The 18,199-nt window shown below is 51.5% G+C and overlaps 1 protein-coding gene across 2 annotated transcripts in view; it reads left to right on the top strand.

Moving 5' to 3' along the window:
- The first annotated feature begins 565 nt into the window (after positions 1 to 565).
- The window catches only part of LOC119404329 (neutral amino acid transporter A-like), a 28,275-nt gene continuing 10,641 nt past the window's right edge, over positions 566 to 18,199 (top strand). Inside the window, exons 1-4 of one of the 2 annotated variants that reach the window (XM_037670878.2) lie at positions 566 to 1,129; positions 10,448 to 10,490; positions 11,725 to 11,752; positions 12,347 to 12,588. In XM_037670878.2, the coding sequence (XP_037526806.1) occupies positions 12,421 to 12,588 (168 nt within the window). In that variant the 5' untranslated portion in view covers positions 566 to 1,129; positions 10,448 to 10,490; positions 11,725 to 11,752; positions 12,347 to 12,420. Of the gene's footprint in view, positions 1,130 to 10,447; positions 10,491 to 11,724; positions 11,753 to 11,911; positions 12,589 to 18,199 lie in introns of those variants that run through there. The other variant, XM_049418924.1, reaches the window with a different exon arrangement.

Genomic DNA, 18,199 nt, shown 5'->3' on the forward strand with positions numbered 1-18,199 from the left:
GGTTGCTCTATGTATAAAGTTCAAAAAAAAAAAAAAAAAATCGTCAGTTGCCCCGGTTGTGGCGCATGTCAGCGAAGTGTATAAATGTTCATCCTTCCCTTTCTACCAATAAAGTGTTGTAAGTCAGCGCTCTGTGTGCGTCGCCTTTCTTGTCCTCGTTTTCTCTTGCGCTGTATCCCCTCCGATGTCTAACCAACACGCCCAAGCTTCGATACTAAGCCATATTTTTCTTCTCAATCGAGGGTAAGATAGCATGCCTTTCTATATCCTCGTCAACAACGATAATACCAGGTTTTCTGAGCATAATAACCTTTTTTTACCTATAATCAGATCAAACTATGGCAGAATTACAGCTCGCTTCTATGATGTTCATCTTTGGAATCATATCCCTTTTCTTCTTAAGTCGTCTCGTTCATTGCAGTCTTTTAAACATGAGATGACAAACATACTGTTAAACGAGCTTTTTGTTCACTTGTAGCAATTTTATTTTCATCATCACTTCATTTTTTTTTTTGTATTCCTACTTATGTGCGTTTTGTGGTATTGTATAATGTTGTTTTGATAAATATATAACCTTTTCTAATTCACTATACGTTGTTCTGTATTGAATGCAATTTTTATTTCTTTGTTCGCACTTTTAGGTCTTGCTGTAAGGTCTTGCTGTAGGTCTTGCTGTACCTTTTTATAGGTTTAGGTCTTGCTGTACCTTTTATGTACCCCACTAATGGTAGAAAGCTCCCTTGACAGTTTGACACTCTGGGACCTCCTGATGCTGTATGTATTATGTAAGCCCGTATTTGTACATGCAATAACAACAAATAAACTTGAACTTGCGTAGCACAAAGAAGGAAAAAAAAAACGCATGGAGCTTACCGTCCAGGTAGCGAGCCCTCGAGCCGAGCTGGTTGAGGCGATTCTTGGGCCTGCGCCGTGCCAGCCGCGTGCTGAAGCCGAAGATGTCAGCCAAGCCGCCAGCTTGGCAGGCATGACGGCGGGCAAGGAGGCGCGCAGCTCGGGTTCCGCTCACGGCGGCAATTTCAACGTGGCAATTTTCGCGGCCCTCACCACCGGTGTCACCGTGGGTATTGTGCTGCGCTTCCTGTCCACGAAGCCATGGCCGTCACGCCACGTACGTGCGCACGCTCGTCGTCTCGGAAGACGTAGTGGTGTTTACTACAAAGTGTGGCTGCCTCTAGACTGCACCCCCTTTTCTCCTTGCGAATGTCTTGGGAGAGTCACTATTGGCCAACCAATACTCAGTAAATTCAGTTGACTGGATAAATTTTCTGATAACTGAGTCGTATATGCAGCGAGTTGTTTTGGTTAAAGAAATATCACAGTTTCGCTGCAAGGGCGAAGCAATGAATGCGATAGCAACAAATTGTAATGTTATGCGAAGTAAGGCCAATAGCTAACCCTTTTGGATTCGATCTCTCGTAACTCTACAAAACGCTGGTGCAAGGGAGTACGGCCGCTTCAGGGAGCGAAGTAGTTTTCGTGCTGTCTTTCTTCTCAGCGGGAAGTAAGCGGAGAGAGCACAGAACTTATACGAGCCTTGTACTGATGTCTCCGAGATAACGCCTGCGCCAGATGTCGCAACCGCGCCCTTATGATTAAAGTTCGCAGATGCTGCTCGAGTGACGCAGGCCCCTTCATGCTCCTTCGCCCGACGAAAGACGGGTGGGACGTTTCCTCTCTTTTTGAGGAGCAATCGACGGCAGGACTCGCGCGCGAGGTGATGTTATCGCATGCGCCCACCGTGCGACGGAGATGGCCGGCTCGTTTCATCTCTGCTTCAGCTGCGTTCGTCGCCAGCGCTCGCGCGTTTTTATTCATATCGACAGGCGGACTTGTCTTACAAGAATTGAAATCTGGGTGAGTTTGTAAGATTGCGTACTTGGACAGGTAGCGCAAAAAACGAAGGCACAAGCGAGGAACAGACACGAGACGAGCGCTAGCTTCAAACTAAAGTTTATTCTCGGAATCCACGCCTCTTTATCACTCAGCAATGATCAGAAAACCATATCGTCAATCATGAACAGCTCATCCCGCTCCCACAACGATCTCTCAACGGACTTGTCTTCTTCAGTGCTGCAACTGAAGAATTTGCAGCCTTGAAGAAGACAAGTCCGCTTGTCGAAACGTAGGCTCTAGCGACACCTCGTGTTCAAGAATTTCTCATTTCTTCAAGCTGCCACCTTCTCCTGAATTTCTACCAGGAGTAAGCCCTGAGTAACTCTGCAGGGCTAGACCCTATTTAGTGTGCGCAGATCTATGGTTTTAGAAAAGCTGTTTCATGCAACTGCTGTCATATGCAGTCTTCGAAACGCCAATGATATTAGCTGCCACTCAGCCTGGTCTGCGTGCTTGTTAAGGCAAAGTTTGCATTGTATATGGTTTGCTATGGTATGTATACTCTTCACTGCGAACTTATGTGGCCTGTGAAATCATCTGCTCTGGAGTAGGGTTGATAATAAGCTCTGGAGTAGGGTTCATAATAAGGTGCCTTCATCTACATTATTATCCCCCCCCCCTCCCTCCAAACTCCCTCAGGATTCGCAATATGTCAAAAGCATTCCCAATGTAAAAAGCGACTGATGACCTCGAGCTCATATGCACTTGCATTCTTGTGCACTTCCGTTTTTTCTGGCTTATAGGTCAGGGACTGTATCAAAAAAGTCGACAAGTGAGCGGTCGTATATCGGCCGACTACTGCGGCTTCTCCTTTGTCCGTGTTCAGGGTTAGAGATCGGCTAAAGAGGACGGGACGTCGACCGTGTCCTATCTCCGCGCTTTGCATAGCAATAAAATCGCGCAGGCCACCGTTTTTTTTTAATCGTCCGCCAGGCCCTGCGCGTTCATTCAGTGACTGCGGAAGAGTTCGACTGAAATTTTGGCTTAAATGGATCTAATGGTAATCGTGATGCCCTAGGAACCAATCACAGCACATACACACACACAAAGAAGGACGACGAACAATGGTGCAGCTGCTCGCAAATATGACTTTATTAAAACCACACTAATAAATACGGCTTCAAAAGCAAGAAAGGAGATATGCCCGGTGTTCCTTGTGCGTGCGTAACTTTCGTAAGTCTTTATCACACTTTATAGGCGAAGTAGCGCGCTTTGTGAATATATATATATATATATATATATATATATATATATATATATATATATATATATATATATATATATATATATATATTGTGGCGAAGCAATTGGTACTGCTTAACGGTTGCGCTCTCCAGCGACTCCTAGTGGGTCGTCCTCTTCTAAACGCCACTCGCGCTCGGAGCCCGTGCTTTTGCCTTGACTGTCGCCATAGTGCATTGTCGCCGAGTGCCGTCCAATAAACAGCTTGTAGAGAAGCCTTGGGACATGGTAATGGGTTACCCTCTCCAGCGCCTTCTAGTGGGTCGCCCTCTTTGGTTGCTTGAAAAAGAACGCCGCTCGCGCAGAGAGTTCGTGCCTTGCCGTGACTGTCGCCATTACTCATTGTCGTTGAGTACTGTTTATTAAACACCTTAACAATTTGGTGGTGCAGGCTCGCTGAAGAGTGTCGCGAGCTTGCCAAGACATTTACGACGCAGGAACAAGAGCTGCAGAAGAGCATTCGCGATGGCACCACCACTTCTGAACCCACGTTCCTCCCTGGAGCGCTCGTATGGCTCTCGGTCCCTACCACTGCAAGTGGCCTTTCTTCAAAACTGCTGCCGAAATACGAAGGCCCATACCGGATCGTCGAGCGCACATCCCCGGTCAACTACTTGATCGAACCCACCGAACCAGCTTCGGACATGCGCCGTCGAGGGCGCGACATTGTCAACGTGGAGCGCCTCAAGGCCTACTATGACCCAGTCATAGTGAGGAGCTGTTAGGTCGCCGGACGGCTCCCTTTTCGTACCCGGGGTAATTGTAGAGAAGCCTTGGGACATGGTAATGGGTTACCCTCTCCAGCGCCTTCTAGTGGGTCGCCCTCTTTGGTTGCTTGAAAAAGAACGCCGCTCGCGCAGAGAGTTCGTGCCTTGCCGTGACTGTCGCCATTACTCATTGTCGTTGAGTACTGTTTATTAAACACCTTAACAAGCTTAACAAATTGGTGGAGAGTGCTGTGCTCCCATTCAATGCCCCTGGAGCTTCGTTCCCGTACTCTGCCGCCTACCATGCCTCAAGACGCCGCTCAGCAAACGCCGCCTCCCACAGCTCCATCCACTCGCCGCTCTCCGTCTCCACGCCGTCGCTCACTGTCACCAATGCGGCCACGTTCTGTCGCACGAGAGCAGGAAAACTAGTCGTCGCAGTCCACGAGGCAAGGGCTGCGACGCTATCGAACTGTAAAAGCCCTCAGCGAAGTCCATCGAATGTCATAGACGTGTTTGTGGACGGTGTTCGCGCATCTGCCCTTGTCGACACTGGAGCCGCCGTATCCGTTATGGACGCAAAACTTAGCCGCTTACTTCGAAAAGTGACGACGCCACTTTCTGGGATGTCCCTCCGTACCGCCAGCTCCCAGAGTATTAGGCCTACAGCAGTATGCACTTCTCGCGTCGTCATTCAGGACGTTCTGTACGACGTCGAGTTCATCATAATTCCTGCATGCTCCCACGATGTCATCCTGGGATGGGATTTTCTCTCCCGCCACGACGCCATAATTCACTGCGCACCAGCCGCCCTCGAACTCTCACCGTTCTCACATTTGACGCCGGCAGACAGTCCATCGGCATTCACCAAGACCCTCGTCAAAGACGATACCAAGGTTCCTCCGAACTCGTCGACGGCTGTGCCAGTTTACTGCGACGGTCTCTGCGACACAATTGCACTCCTTTCGCCATCTGACCGCGTTTGCACTAGGAAAGGGTTGCTGGTACCTTTCGCGACCGTGCAAGTCACTCAGGGTAGCACCGCTATTTTTGTTACCAACCCATCCCCGCACATTGTTACGTTGGTGCGAGGGGAATGTCTCGGCAGAGTGGAGCCCCTCGAAGACGCACAAATTCTGGACGCACCCGATGACTCGCACTGCACGAGTTCCCGTACCATCAGTGCCGTTTCCACGTCTGATTCTTCACCCGCGGATGTATTTGGTCCCTCCATTGCTGACAACCTTACGTCGGTCCAGCGTTCCCAGCTTCTGTGCCTGTTGGAAGAATTTCGTTCTTTCGATGTCGGGCAAACTTCTCTCGGCCGCACGTCCGCTGTTACGCATCGCATCGACACTGGCGCCCAACCACCACTGCGGCAACGTCCATATCGCGGGTCTCCCACAGAACGTCGGGTAATTAATGAGCAAGTGGACGATATGCTTCGACGCGACGTTATTCGACCCTCGGACAGCCCGTGGGCGTCTCCTGTGGTTCTCGTTGCCAAGAAGGACGGTTCCGTGCGCTTCTGTGTCGACTTCCGAAGGCTCAACAAGATCACTCGGAAGGATGTTTATCCACTGCCGCGAATCGACGACGCGATTGACAGCCTCCAAGGAGCGGAATACTTTTCATCTCTCGATTTGCGCTCGGGGTACTGGCAAGTACCCATGGCTGATGACGCTCGACCGAAGACAGCCTTTGTCACGCCCGACGGCTTGTACGAGTTCAACGTCATGCCGTTTGGTCTGTGCAATGCGCCCGCGACCTTCGAGCGCATGATGGACACCGTTCTGCGCAACTTGAAATGGCACACGTGCTTGTGTTACCTGGACGACGTCGTCGTTTTCGCTCCGGACTTCTCCACGCATCTTCAACGCCTGCGGCATGTTTTGACACGTTTGACCAACGCCGGCCTCCAACTGAACCTGAAGAAGTGCCGATTTGCAGCACGGCAGCTGACAATCCTAGGCTACGTCGTGTCCAAGGACGGAATCCTTCCCGATCCGGCCAAGCTTCGGGCCGTGGCCGAATTTCCCAAACCTCCGTCCGTCAAAGAACTGCGCAGTTTCGTAGGCCTGTGCTCCTATTTTCGACGTTTCATACGCAACTTTGCCACCATCATATCGCCGCTGACGAAGCTCCTTGGAAGTAACGGGTTCCTACATTCGTGGTCGACCGAATGCGACGACGCGTTCGCAAAGCTCCGTCGTTTGTTGACGTCTCCTCCCATACTACGCCACTACGACCCTGCGGCCCCAACGGAGGTACACACGGACGCCAGCGGTGTAGGCCTCGGTGCTGTTCTTGCGCAACGCAAACCAGGGTTCCCCGAATATGTCGTCGCCTACGCAAGTCGTACGCTTACTAGAGCCGAGACCAATTACACTGTCACGGAAAAAGAGTGCCTGGCGATCATCTGGGCCCTTACAAAATTCCGACCTTATTTGTATGGTCGCCCATTTGATGTCGTCACCGATCACCACGCACTATGCTGGCTGTCGTCATTGAAGGATCCCTCGGGCCGTCTCGCCCGTTGGGCACTTCGCCTACAAGACTACGACATCCGCGTGCTGTACCGCAACGGATGTCAGCATGCTGACGCCGACGCCCTCTCGCGCTCCCCCTTGCCTGACGACAATTCCTCCTGCTCAGTGTCTCACAATGCTGTTTCTTCTATCGATGTTCACACCATCGCTACCGAGCAGCGCAAGGATAAATGGATCGCTTCGCTAATAGACTTGCTCACTGATCCGTCGACAACACCAACCACTCGCGCGTTGCGTCGTCAAGCCCACCATTTCGCCATTCATGACGACCTACTGCACCGACGCAATTACAACGCCGACGGCCGCCAGTGGCTACTTGTGATACCCCGAAGTCTGCGTGCTGAAATATGCGAGTCCTTCCACTCTGATCCGCAATGCGCGCACTCTGGGGTATCCAAAACTTACCACCGCATTCGACAACGATACTTCTGGCGAGGGATGTACCGCTACGTGCAGAAGTTCGTCTGCTCCTGCCTCGATTGCCAACGCCGAAAACCTTCAACGCACGTGTCACCAGTCGGTCTACAACCATTACCTTGCCCCAACCGTCCGTTTGGGCGCGTGGGCATCGATTTGTATGCACCACTTCCTCTGACGTCGGCTGGTAACCGTTGGGCCATCGTCGCCGTTGACCATCTAACGCGATACGCCGAAACCGCTGCTCTCCCAGCGGCTACAGCGCGTGATGTTGCCTCCTTCCTGCTACACCGATTCATGCTGCGTCACGGTCCACCCCAGGAGCTTCTCAGCGATCGAGGCCGTGTCTTCTTGTCGGAAGTCGTCGAAGCCATTCTCAAAGAGTGCCATGCTGTTCGTCGCAAAACTACTGCTTACCACCCGCAGACGAATGGCCTAACCGAACGCTTCAACTGCACGCTCGGCGACATGCTCTCAATGTACGTCGCCGCCGATCACACAAATTGGGATGCCATTCTGCCCTTCGTCACCTACGCCTATAATACCGCCCCTCAGAGCACTACTGGTTTTTCACCCTTCTTCCTGTTGTACGGAAGGCACCCGTTGCACACCATTGACACGATACTACCCTACAAGCCGGATCCATCTGGTTGTGCGCCTATTTCTGACACAGCCAGGCTTGCTGAAGAGTGTCGCGAGCTTGCAAAGGCCTTTACAACGCACGAACAAGAGCGGCAGAAGAGCCTTCGCGGTGGCACCACCACTTCTGAGTCCACGTTCCTCCCCGGAGCGCTCGTATGGCTCTCGGTCCCTACCACTGCAACCGGCCTCTCTTCAAAACTACTGCCGAAATACGAAGGCCCCTACCGGGTCGTCGAGCGCACATCCCCGGGCAACTACCTGATCGAACCCATCGAACCAGCTTCGGACATGCGCCGTCGAGGGCTCGACATAGTCAACGTGGAGCGCCTCAAAGCCTACTATGACCCACTCATAGTAACGAGCTGTTAGGTCGCCGGACGGCTCCCTTTTCGTACCCGGGGTAATTGTGGCGAAGCAAGTGGTACTGCTTAACGGTTGCGCTCTCCAGCGGCTCCTAGTGGGTCGTCCTCTTCTAAACCCCACTCGCGCTCGGAGCCCGTGCTTTTGCCTTGCCTGTCGCCATAGTGCATTGTCGCCGAGTGCCGTCCAATAAACAGCTTAACAATATATATAACAAGTCAAATGCACTCTCATCATAGAACATACATCGCGCACACAAGCGATTAGCGATAGGTCTTGGCATGCGTAGCTTAGACATTTTAAAAATATAGAGACGAGGGTAGCAACGAGATAAGATGTATTGCTATAGTAACATACATATGCGTAAACCGGGAGCTGAAATGGATAACTTGATGAAGAGCGTGACCGTTGGAATCCTTATACATATTCAATTACCTCATAATACTTTACCTAATATTAATCTAATTCACTTATACGGTATGATGATCAATCACCAACTCGCCCAGCTTTAAAAATATTGAATTTTCTAAGTCTTATTTCGCGCTACAGTCAAGCGCCCTTAGGATGAATACAACATTCCCCCTTTCCCCTTAAATATTGGTGTTGGGGACCAGCCCCGCGTGCCTTCCCTGACAAGGCCTTACAACTGGAGAATGCGAGGCGTCCTGACCGGTGAACAGCGAGCGCGTTACTGCATTGCAGGTCGTTTTGCTACAGCGCAGCTCAGTTTGAACATGGAGGAAAGAGACAATAGCAAAGAAGAAAATGACAGGCAACAGGATGAGCGCTAAGCAAAGCGACATTTCAGCGCACCAACTTGACCAATCTGCAGTACTAGTCGATTGCATTGCAGGTAATGTACCTGGGCTTTCCGGGCGAAATACTGAGGCGTTTGCTGCGCGAGGCTGCACTCCCTCTGAGCGCGTCGAGCGTGATCGCCGCATCGGCTTCGCTTCAGCGGACGCTTTCCATGCGCGTCGCCTGCTTCGCCCTCATCTACGCCCTGGTCGTCAAGCTGGCGTCTCAGGCGAACGCCGTGCTGACCACGCTCGCGGTACAGCCGGGTCGCGCCCTCGAGGCCGGCGACCTACAACGCATGCTCGACGCCGTGCCACCTCACGCGCGACTGTACGAGCCGGCGCAGAACGGCACCGCCGCGGACTTGCTCTTCGACGTCGCCAGGTCGTTCACTTGCCATTGATGTGTTCCTGCAGGAGCGGGAATGTGGAGCTATGTTTTGGGAGCATTGCTAAGCACAGGCGTGCGCAGGGTTCCGCTTCATGGGGGGCGAAGGTTCGTCGCAGCGCCCCCCCCCTCCCTATTATGTCAATGCCTGGGGCTGACTTAGCGCCCCCCTGTTAGGTGATTAGGGGAGGCGCCCCCCCCCCCCTGTGCGCACGCCTATGTTGCTAAGTACCAATGGGAAGAAGAGAAGGGTGGATTAGTGTTGGGAGGCGAGAAGAGGGTGGGATGAGAGTAAGGTGGTAAGGCGGGCTTGTTGGCTGGTGTTCATGATGAAATTCCGTGCAGCGCTCGCTAGTGGGACAAATGAGAGAAGAGACAGCGATAATAACGTAGGATGACAAGTTATGAGTTATACTTATGACAAGTTAGTGTGGATTCACTTGACCTCACGATAGGGTGCGCTAGCAGAAGAGAGCATATACCGCAACACAATTAAATAAACAAATAAATAAATAAATAAATAAATAAATAAATAAATAAATGAAAGAAATAAATAAATAAAGAAAGAAAGAAAGAAAGAAAGAAAGAAAGAAAGAAAGAAAGAAAGAAAGAAAGAAAGAAAGAAAGAAAGAAAAAGAAAAACGGGTATCGGCTGACCACGTGATCCCATGTCAAGGCTCGCTTGCAGTGCAGGCAAAGCTACGGTAGCGCAGCCGAATTCGTAAGTGCGCTTGTCTGCAGTGCACGGTCGTCCGCCTAATGGCGGCATTCGGTCGTAGTTCAAGGGAACGTAAAGTTCTAGCTGCACATCAGTTGTACGTGTTTATACCGCGAGAGCCGAGCTATACCATTTTCGGCGTCATAGTGCAAGCTAGCAAACTGCGCTTGTGCACGCTGTTTTGCAGGAGCTACAACACCGCCATTATTTGGACAAACAACGTCGCCAGAAATTCATAGCTTTAGAACTGTGAAAATTGTTAAAGCAGTGTCTTTGAGAGGTCACGTGTGGGGCCGGTACTGCTTCGGAAAGAGCGAAGGGGGTTTCACGGAGAGTTTGCTTTCCGACGCAGATTTCGTGACGTAGTCCTTGCTCCTAGTGACGTAATGCTCGCTCCTAGTGACACAATGATTCTTCCTCCATGGCAAAAGCAGTGCTACGATGTTTCTTGCATATGTTACTGCTGAGAGAAGTATGGTTCGGGCTTGGAAGAAAAATTCGCTCCGCAGTTCCCTTAGCTCACTTGTTCAGAGCTACGTCAATGACATTGTGCGCGTTATTGTCATTCTTTTATGTAAGCTATATTCACGTTGAATCAGCCTTATTTCCATTCCTGATGACGGTGTCGCAGCATGTGTGACACATTTATATGCCGCTGTTATCAGTACTGCCACTGCAGAAATTTATTTGTGTGCAATTCATGTTTTCAACAGGACTGTATTTCCGGATAACATCGTGGAAACATTTATACACTCAGTGAGTACTCACTCTGCTATAGATTGTTTGGGGTTTAACGTCCCAAAACTACGATGTGATTACTGAGGGACGCCGTTGTGGAGGGCTCCGGAAATTTCGACCACCTGGGGTTCGTTAACCTGCACCTAAATCTAAGCACACAGGCCTCAAGCATTTTCGCCTCCATTACTCACTCTGCGTTTAACAAGAAAGTTCGATATCATCTTATTTCTTGGACGATAATGGGGTACTGTGCAGACGCTAGTGGAAGTAGCAGAGGCTACTAATCTTATTTCACGCAATGGAATCTTATTTCACGCGTGTCACCTATGGATACGTAAAATGTGGTGTCGAACGTTGTTAAAGAACCTCAGGTTGTGTTCGTATAAAACTTCTCTACTTGAAATGAAGTGCCCGAGATTAAATCGGACCACGACGCTTCTCATAATGAACTGTGAAGTTTCAACGCGTCATCTGTATCGCTGCGTTATGTAATTTAGAAAAAAAAAAGTTAATTCACCTGAATGTGGGCTGGAGTTACAAACGAAACCTATACGGATTTTAAATGAAGTTTTGTAGTCAATGAAAAAATTCGGCAGCATGTTACACTCTGTTGTAACACATAAAGGCTAAAGCCTTTATGCATACTGCACACTTCGTTATGCATTTACAGAATCGGAACAGGACTTATTACTTTGATGTCCTCAGTCGATTGAACTGTTGTTGTGTTGCACTGTGTTACTCGTTTGCACTGTTCTTCTTGTTGCTGAAAGTCAATTCCCAGCAGGAGGAGTAATGTATGTGCATATAACGGTAAGAGGAAAAGTGCAATACACTCAAGGATTAGCAAACATCATAGAGGCGGATAAGTCAAATAAAAAGCTCGGTGTACAGGCTGTTTCACACATTGGGGAAAACTCGGAGCACGTTGCAAAGCGCTGCGAGTTTTCCCCAAAGTGTGGAACAGCATGTACATTAAAATTGAATATATTAGGCAGCGTTGGAGACAACAAGAACTAAGGTAGCATGTACGAACGAGCACGGGTATTTATTATTGTGCGTAAAAAAAGGAAAGCTAGGGCACTGGAACAAGTTATAATCAAACGGAAGTGTTTAGAAACACCGATGTAGTAATCGGTAAAGAAATGGGGAAGGCATGCAACTAAATGCACATGAGAATAAAAAAAAATTAATATGCCAGGTAAGTTTTAAGCACATGCTTCATTTCTCTGCACACATTTTTTTTTATTTGCAGGACGCAGATGAACCAGTGCCCTTTCCGAGTAAGTTCTGAAAAAAAATTGATATGTTTGAGAAAAAGCACTTTCTCGCATACCTGCCCGCGATCACCTGCGCGTGAAGTACAGGAAATTTCTTCTTGTAACTGCTGAGCCGATTTGAATTATTTGTACCGGATTTGTTGCATCTAATGCGGCTTAATTATTACTATTGGTGGAATTCTTCTTCATATTATTATTATTGGCGAATTATTATTATTATTGGTGAGTTTCCGAGTTCCATCTCGAAAACATTTTTTAGTGCAACGATGAGTGATACACAAACATAAAAGACAGAAGAAGGCGCGAGAGTTGCATTCGATTCTTATTTTTATTTTTCGTGCAAAAGTTCGAAAACGTAGGCAATGTTGAAAAAAAAAATGTTCATTTTCAACTCTTACCTCGGTCATCAAGAACGGACATTACCATTGTTCGATCTTACAGGTCTGGCAAAATCAACGTTCGTAGTAAATTTGCATACGAGGTGAGAGACTAAGTGCTATAATTGCTATCGCAATAAAACAGCTTGCCGCCTGTTGGAGCCTAACCCCGAAACCTTTGCATTCCGCGGTAAGTCTTTGACGACTTATGTATATGCAGACAAGACTGGCTTGCACGTCGCCAGTTCTTCGAGGCTTGTCGGTCACCAGGGGAGCTTGTTGATTTTCTGCGCCATGCTGGGCTTTGTCCTGTCGGCTCACGGAGGCAGCGGTACGCTCCTGGGTTTCTTCATCGGCTTCAGCAACGCCATGATGTACCTGGTGCACTTCATACTTGTGTACGCACCCTTCGGGCTGTTCTTCGCCACGGCCGCCTACGTCGTGCAGACACGAAACCTGCAGGTGCGTGAGGAAGTCACATGGTCATGTTGCAGTCTTGTTCCAGTGGGATCTTTTGGCTTGGTAATTCCGAACTGATTCATTCCCAGGATTTGGAGACATATCTGCGTAAAATTGCAGCATCGCGCTACAAAGCGTGTGGTTTCCCAGGAGATTTGAATACCGCCTATACGAACCACGTGGGCCGCACTGTAAAATAGTAAATATTGTCGCTGTTCTACGCTAACAGCAGACACGCCTTGCGCAAGTAAGTGAGAATTCCTATTGACGTCAACAGAATAGGAAACGTCTTTCGCATTTTCGAATGCCAATTGCCCCGCTACACGCAGTCTGTTAATTAATTCTTAATTGCCCTCTATATATTGCCACGCCCACTTCTTGTCTTGTTTTGATGTATTCAAGTTTGACCGGCAGGGACGGTTATCAACGCTCGACGCTGTCCGCGAAGCATTGTTCGAGAAGCTTCACGTCTATAGTAGATCGTTCTGTTAAGATTGCGCCCCGCACGCGAATGTTCCAGCTTTGTCTAGAGATAACGCCGCGACCAGCGATATTGCTGGAAAGTTCGATACCGCCTGTATAAAAGCCGACGCGATTGACCGCTTGTCAGTTGATCGACGGACGACGCCCTGTTCGCCGCTATCATTGTACAGCGTGTATTGCTGTAGCTCTAGTTCTCATTTTCCGGCCACAAGTTCGGCCAAATAAACAGTTTCATCCTGCAAACGCCGACTGCTGTCTTCGTCGACGTCACGACCACGTGACATCTGGTGGAGGTGCTGCTTCTTCCATGATCCGGACGCCCCCGCGAAGCGCTGACCCAAGCTCAAGCCGCGAGGAGGACGACAGCAAAGAATACCCGGATCGTCGAACAAGCCGCAGGCAGAAGGGACTGCAGCCAGAGCACGGGCTCCTTCCCGAACAAACCAGGCAGCCCAAGGTCCCAACACCCACCGCAGCGACGATGACCGACCCCGTGCAGCCTGCGCCGATCCTACTCCGGCAGCCCAAGGAGCCGCCAACCTTCCGCGGGTCGTCATTCGAAGACCCGGACACCTGGCTCGAGACTTTCGAAAGGGTCTCAACATTCAACAACTGGGACTCCGAGGACAAGCTGCGTCACGTTTACTTTTACCTCGAAGACGCAGCAAGGACCTGGTTCGAGAATCGGGAGTCCACTCTTCGAACTTGGGACGCCTTTCGCAGCGCTTTTCTGCAGACGTTTGCAAGCGTCGTCAGAAAAGAAAGGGCCGCAGCCTTGCTAGAGACGCGGGTCCAACTTCCAAATGAAAGTGTTGCCATCTTTGGAGAGGAAATGACCAGACTGTTCCGCCACGGTGACCCAGCCATGCCCGAGGACAAGAAAGTCAGGTTGCTCATGCGAGGGGTAAAGCAAGAGCTCTTCGCTGGGCTGATGCGGAACCCACCCTCGACAGTCCAAGAATTCATCTCAGAGGCGACGACGATTGAGAAGACCCTGGAAATGCGCAACCGCCAGTACAATCGCCGATCGATTCAAGACAGCCCAGCTGTTCATGCCGTCGGCTCCGACGACCTGCGTGAAACGATCCGAGCGATCGTGCGGGAAGAACTGCGCAAGCTTTTACCCTTACCACAGCCTGAAGTTGCCTCGATCGCTGATATCGTCCGAGAGGAAATACAGCAGTCTCTGGGCACCCCCGAGTCAGCGCAGCCACAGCCGCAAGCAGTGAGCTATGCCGCTGCAGCCCGACGCAACGCCCCCCCTCCTCGCCCACGTCAAGACGCCGCGCCACCCCAGCAGTTCCGCCGCCAGGCGCCGCCGCCACCGACGTCATACCGCCCACCAGCCGGCCAGCTATACACGCCGAGAAAGACCGACGTTTGGCGCACCCCCGACCACCGCCCACTCTGCTACCATTGCGGGGAAGCTGGCCACACTTACCGCCGCTGCCAGTAACGACAGATGGGACTGCGTGGGTTCGCCATCGACGCGCCGCGTCCACAGCGAGGGGAAAGACCACACGACATCGCCGACTACCTCGCGGGAACGCAATGGACGCCCCGACAACCTTCCCGTTCGCCGTCGCCAGGCCGCTACGTCTCCCCCCAACGCCGACCATACACTGGCCCAACGCGAGGCCGGTCACCCAGCCCGTATCCGGAAAACTAAGGGCAGCAACCGATGGAGGTGCGGTTGCTGTACGACGAAATACCGAAGATCCTCCGCCGCCGACGACAACGCCGCAACGACATCTAAAGAACACGCCGCAAGCCGAACGAAGCCCTGACGTCGAAACTTCACGGCCCGAAGAAGACCTGACGACACAACGACGAAGCAGCGGGACAAACCGACGTAGCCATGATCCGACGCCGCGACCAAATCGAAACGGTAGGCGACGAACGAGTGACCTCGACGTTCTCATCGACGGCCACAACGTCACCGCTCTCGTCGATACTGGAGCCGACTATTCTGTCATCAGTGGACCGTTCGCGACGAAGCTGAAGAAAGTCAAGACCGCCTGGGAAGGCCGCGAAATCCGCACAGCGGGAGGTCACCTAGTAACGCCGGCAGGAATCTGCACAGCGAGGGTCTCCATCAACAACCAGATTTATCCCGCAAGCTTCGTAGTCCTTCAGCATTGCTCCCGAGATGTCATCCTTGGTATGGACTTCTTAGGCCTTCATGGTGCAGTCATCGACCTCAGATCGAAGTCGATAACACTATCTACAGAAAAAGCATTACCGCGGTACACGCCGCCAGGGAAGCATGCCTTGAATGTGCTGGAAGACCAAGTCACCATTCCCCCTCGCTCCAGCGTCATCATTTCCGTCGGCTCTCAGAAAGTAGCAGACCTGGAAGGCGTCATTGAAGGCGACCAGCACCAGTTGATTAACCGCGAGATTTGCGTCACAAGAGGAATAGCAGAGTTGCGGGGAGGCAAAGCAACAGTGATGCTCACAAATTTTAGCAACGAGTATAAGCACGTAAACAAAGGCACGACAGTCGCCTACATCGAAGAAATCACGGCTACGTCGATGGCTTTCGCCATCGCCGATTCTTCCTAGCCAACAACGACGAACCAAGCTTCTCAACCAGTTTTCGACGTTAATCCTAGCCTTCCGAAGCATAAACAAGAACAGCTCAAAACCCTGCTCTCGAAATACAGGGACTGCTTTTCGTCATCGTCAAGAATCCGCCAGACCCCAGTCGCAAAACATCGCATCATAACAGAGGAAAATGCCAGGCCACTCCAGCAGAGCCCGTACAGAGTTTCAACGCGAGAACGCGAATCTATAAAGAAACAAGTCGACGAAATGCTACGCGACGACATCATCCAGCCGTCGAAGAGTCCATGGGCGTCACCTGTGGTGTTAGTGAAGAAGAAAGACGGAACCCTACGCTTCTGCGTCGATTATCGCCGCCTGAACAAAATCACGAAGAAGGACGTCTACCCTCTCCCACGGATAGACGACACCCTGGATCGACTCTACAACGCGAGGTACTTTTCGTCGATGGACCTCAAGACCGGCTATTGGCAAATCGAAGTCGACGAGAGAGACCGAGAGAAGACTGCCTTTATAACACCAGACGGCCTCTTCGAGTTCAAGGTTATGCCCTTTGGTCTTTGCTCGGCACCTGCGACGTTCCAGCGCGTTATGGACACCGTGCTGGCTGGATTGAAGTGGCAGACTTGCCTTGTGTATTTGGACGACGTCATTGTGTTTGCCTCAAGCTTCGACGAACACCTCCGGCGCCTTGACACTGTACTACAAGCAATCAAGACTTCTGGCCTCACCTTGAAGCCTAAAAAGTGCCGCTTTGCATACGAGCTGCTGCTGTTTTTGGGTCACGTGATCAGCAAGGGTGGTGTTCGCCCAGACCCGTGGAAAACAGCTGCCATCGCTGCCTTCCCGCCCCCCACCGACACGAAAGCCGTGCGCCGTTTTCTCGGCTTGTGCGCCTACTACAGGCGCTTTGTCAAGGAATTTTCACGAATCGCCGAACCGCTAACTCACCTCACGAAGACCGACGTGCCATTCAAGTGGGAAACGGCGCAAATCGAAGCATTTGAAGAACTGAAACGACGCCTTCAGATGCCTCCGATACTAGCACATTTCGACGAATACGCCGATACGGAAATCCACACCGACGCAAGCAGCGTAGGACTCGGCGCCGTCCTTGTGCAGAAGACTGACGGGCAGGAAAGGGTCATCAGTTATGCTAGCCGGTCGCTATCAAAGGCAGAAACGAACTATTCCACAACAGAAAAGGAGTGCCTAGCGATCATCTGGGCTGCATCCAAGTTTCGCCCCTACCTCTACGGCAGGCCCTTCAAAGTTGTGAGCGACCACCACGCATTGTGTTGGCTAGCTAACTTGAAGGACCCTTCAGGTCGCCTCGCACGGTGGAGCCTACGACTTCAAGAATTCGACATTACCGTCGTTTACAAGTCCGGAAGGAAACACTCCGACGCTGACTGCCTGTCTCGCGCCCCCGTCGACCCACCGCCGCAGGACGACAAGGAGGACGACTCCTTCTTGGGAATCATAAGTGCCGACGACTTCGCCGAACGACAGCGAACGGATCCAGAACTCAGGGGCCTTGTGGAATACCTCGAGGGCAGGACCACCGTTGTTCCTAAGGTATTCACGCGGGGACTGGCGTCATTTTTCTTGCGCAACGGTGTTCTCCTAAAGAACTTCTCACCGCTTCGAGCTGATTGCCTTCTCGTGGTACCCTCGACATTGTGGCCAGAGGTCCTCCAGGCTCTGCACGACGACCCGACGGCTGGACACCTGGGTGTTTCTCGCACGCTAGCAAGAATACAGGAGAAGTACTACTGGCCGCGCCTTTCCGCCGACGTCACTCGTTACGTGAAGACCTGCCGGGACTGTCAGCGACGCAAGACACCGCCCACTAGGCCAGCCGGACTTCTGCAGCCTATCGAGCCACCTCGACGGCCGTTCCAGCAAATCGGGATGGACTTACTGGGGCCGTTCCCGACGTCCAATACCGGAAACAAATGGATCGTCGTAGCTACAGACTACCTCACCCGCTACGCCGAGACGAGGGCCCTGCCTAGAGGCAGTGCCGCCGAGGTAGCGAAGTTCTTCGTTGAGAACATCGTCCTGCGTCATGGCGCCCCAGAAGTTCTCATCACCGACAGAGGTACGGCGTTTACTGCTGACCTAACTCAGGCAATACTGAGATACAGCCAAACAAGCCACCGCCGGACCACAGCGTACCACCCACAGACAAATGGCCTGACCGAGCGGCTAAACAAGACCATCGCCGACATGTTGGCCATGTATGTCGACGTCGAACACAAGACGTGGGATGCCATCCGTCCGTATGTGACCTTCGCATACAACACGGCCGTCCAAGAAACGACGCAGATGACGCCGTACAAGTTGGTCTACGGAAGGAGCCCGGCGACGACGCTCGACGCCATGCTACCCAACGTCACCGACGAAGAAAACCTCGATGCCGCCGCTTACTTACAACGTGCCGAAGAAGCTCGACAGCTCGCCCGCCTGCGCATCAAGACCCAGCAGCACACCGACAGCCGTCGCTACAATCTTCGACGACGCTTCGCGGAATACCAGCCCGGCGACCGTGTTTGGGTCTGGA

The sequence above is a fragment of the Rhipicephalus sanguineus genome, chromosome 9 (assembly GCF_013339695.2).
Source record: "Rhipicephalus sanguineus isolate Rsan-2018 chromosome 9, BIME_Rsan_1.4, whole genome shotgun sequence".
NCBI lineage: Eukaryota > Metazoa > Arthropoda > Arachnida > Ixodida > Ixodidae > Rhipicephalus > Rhipicephalus sanguineus.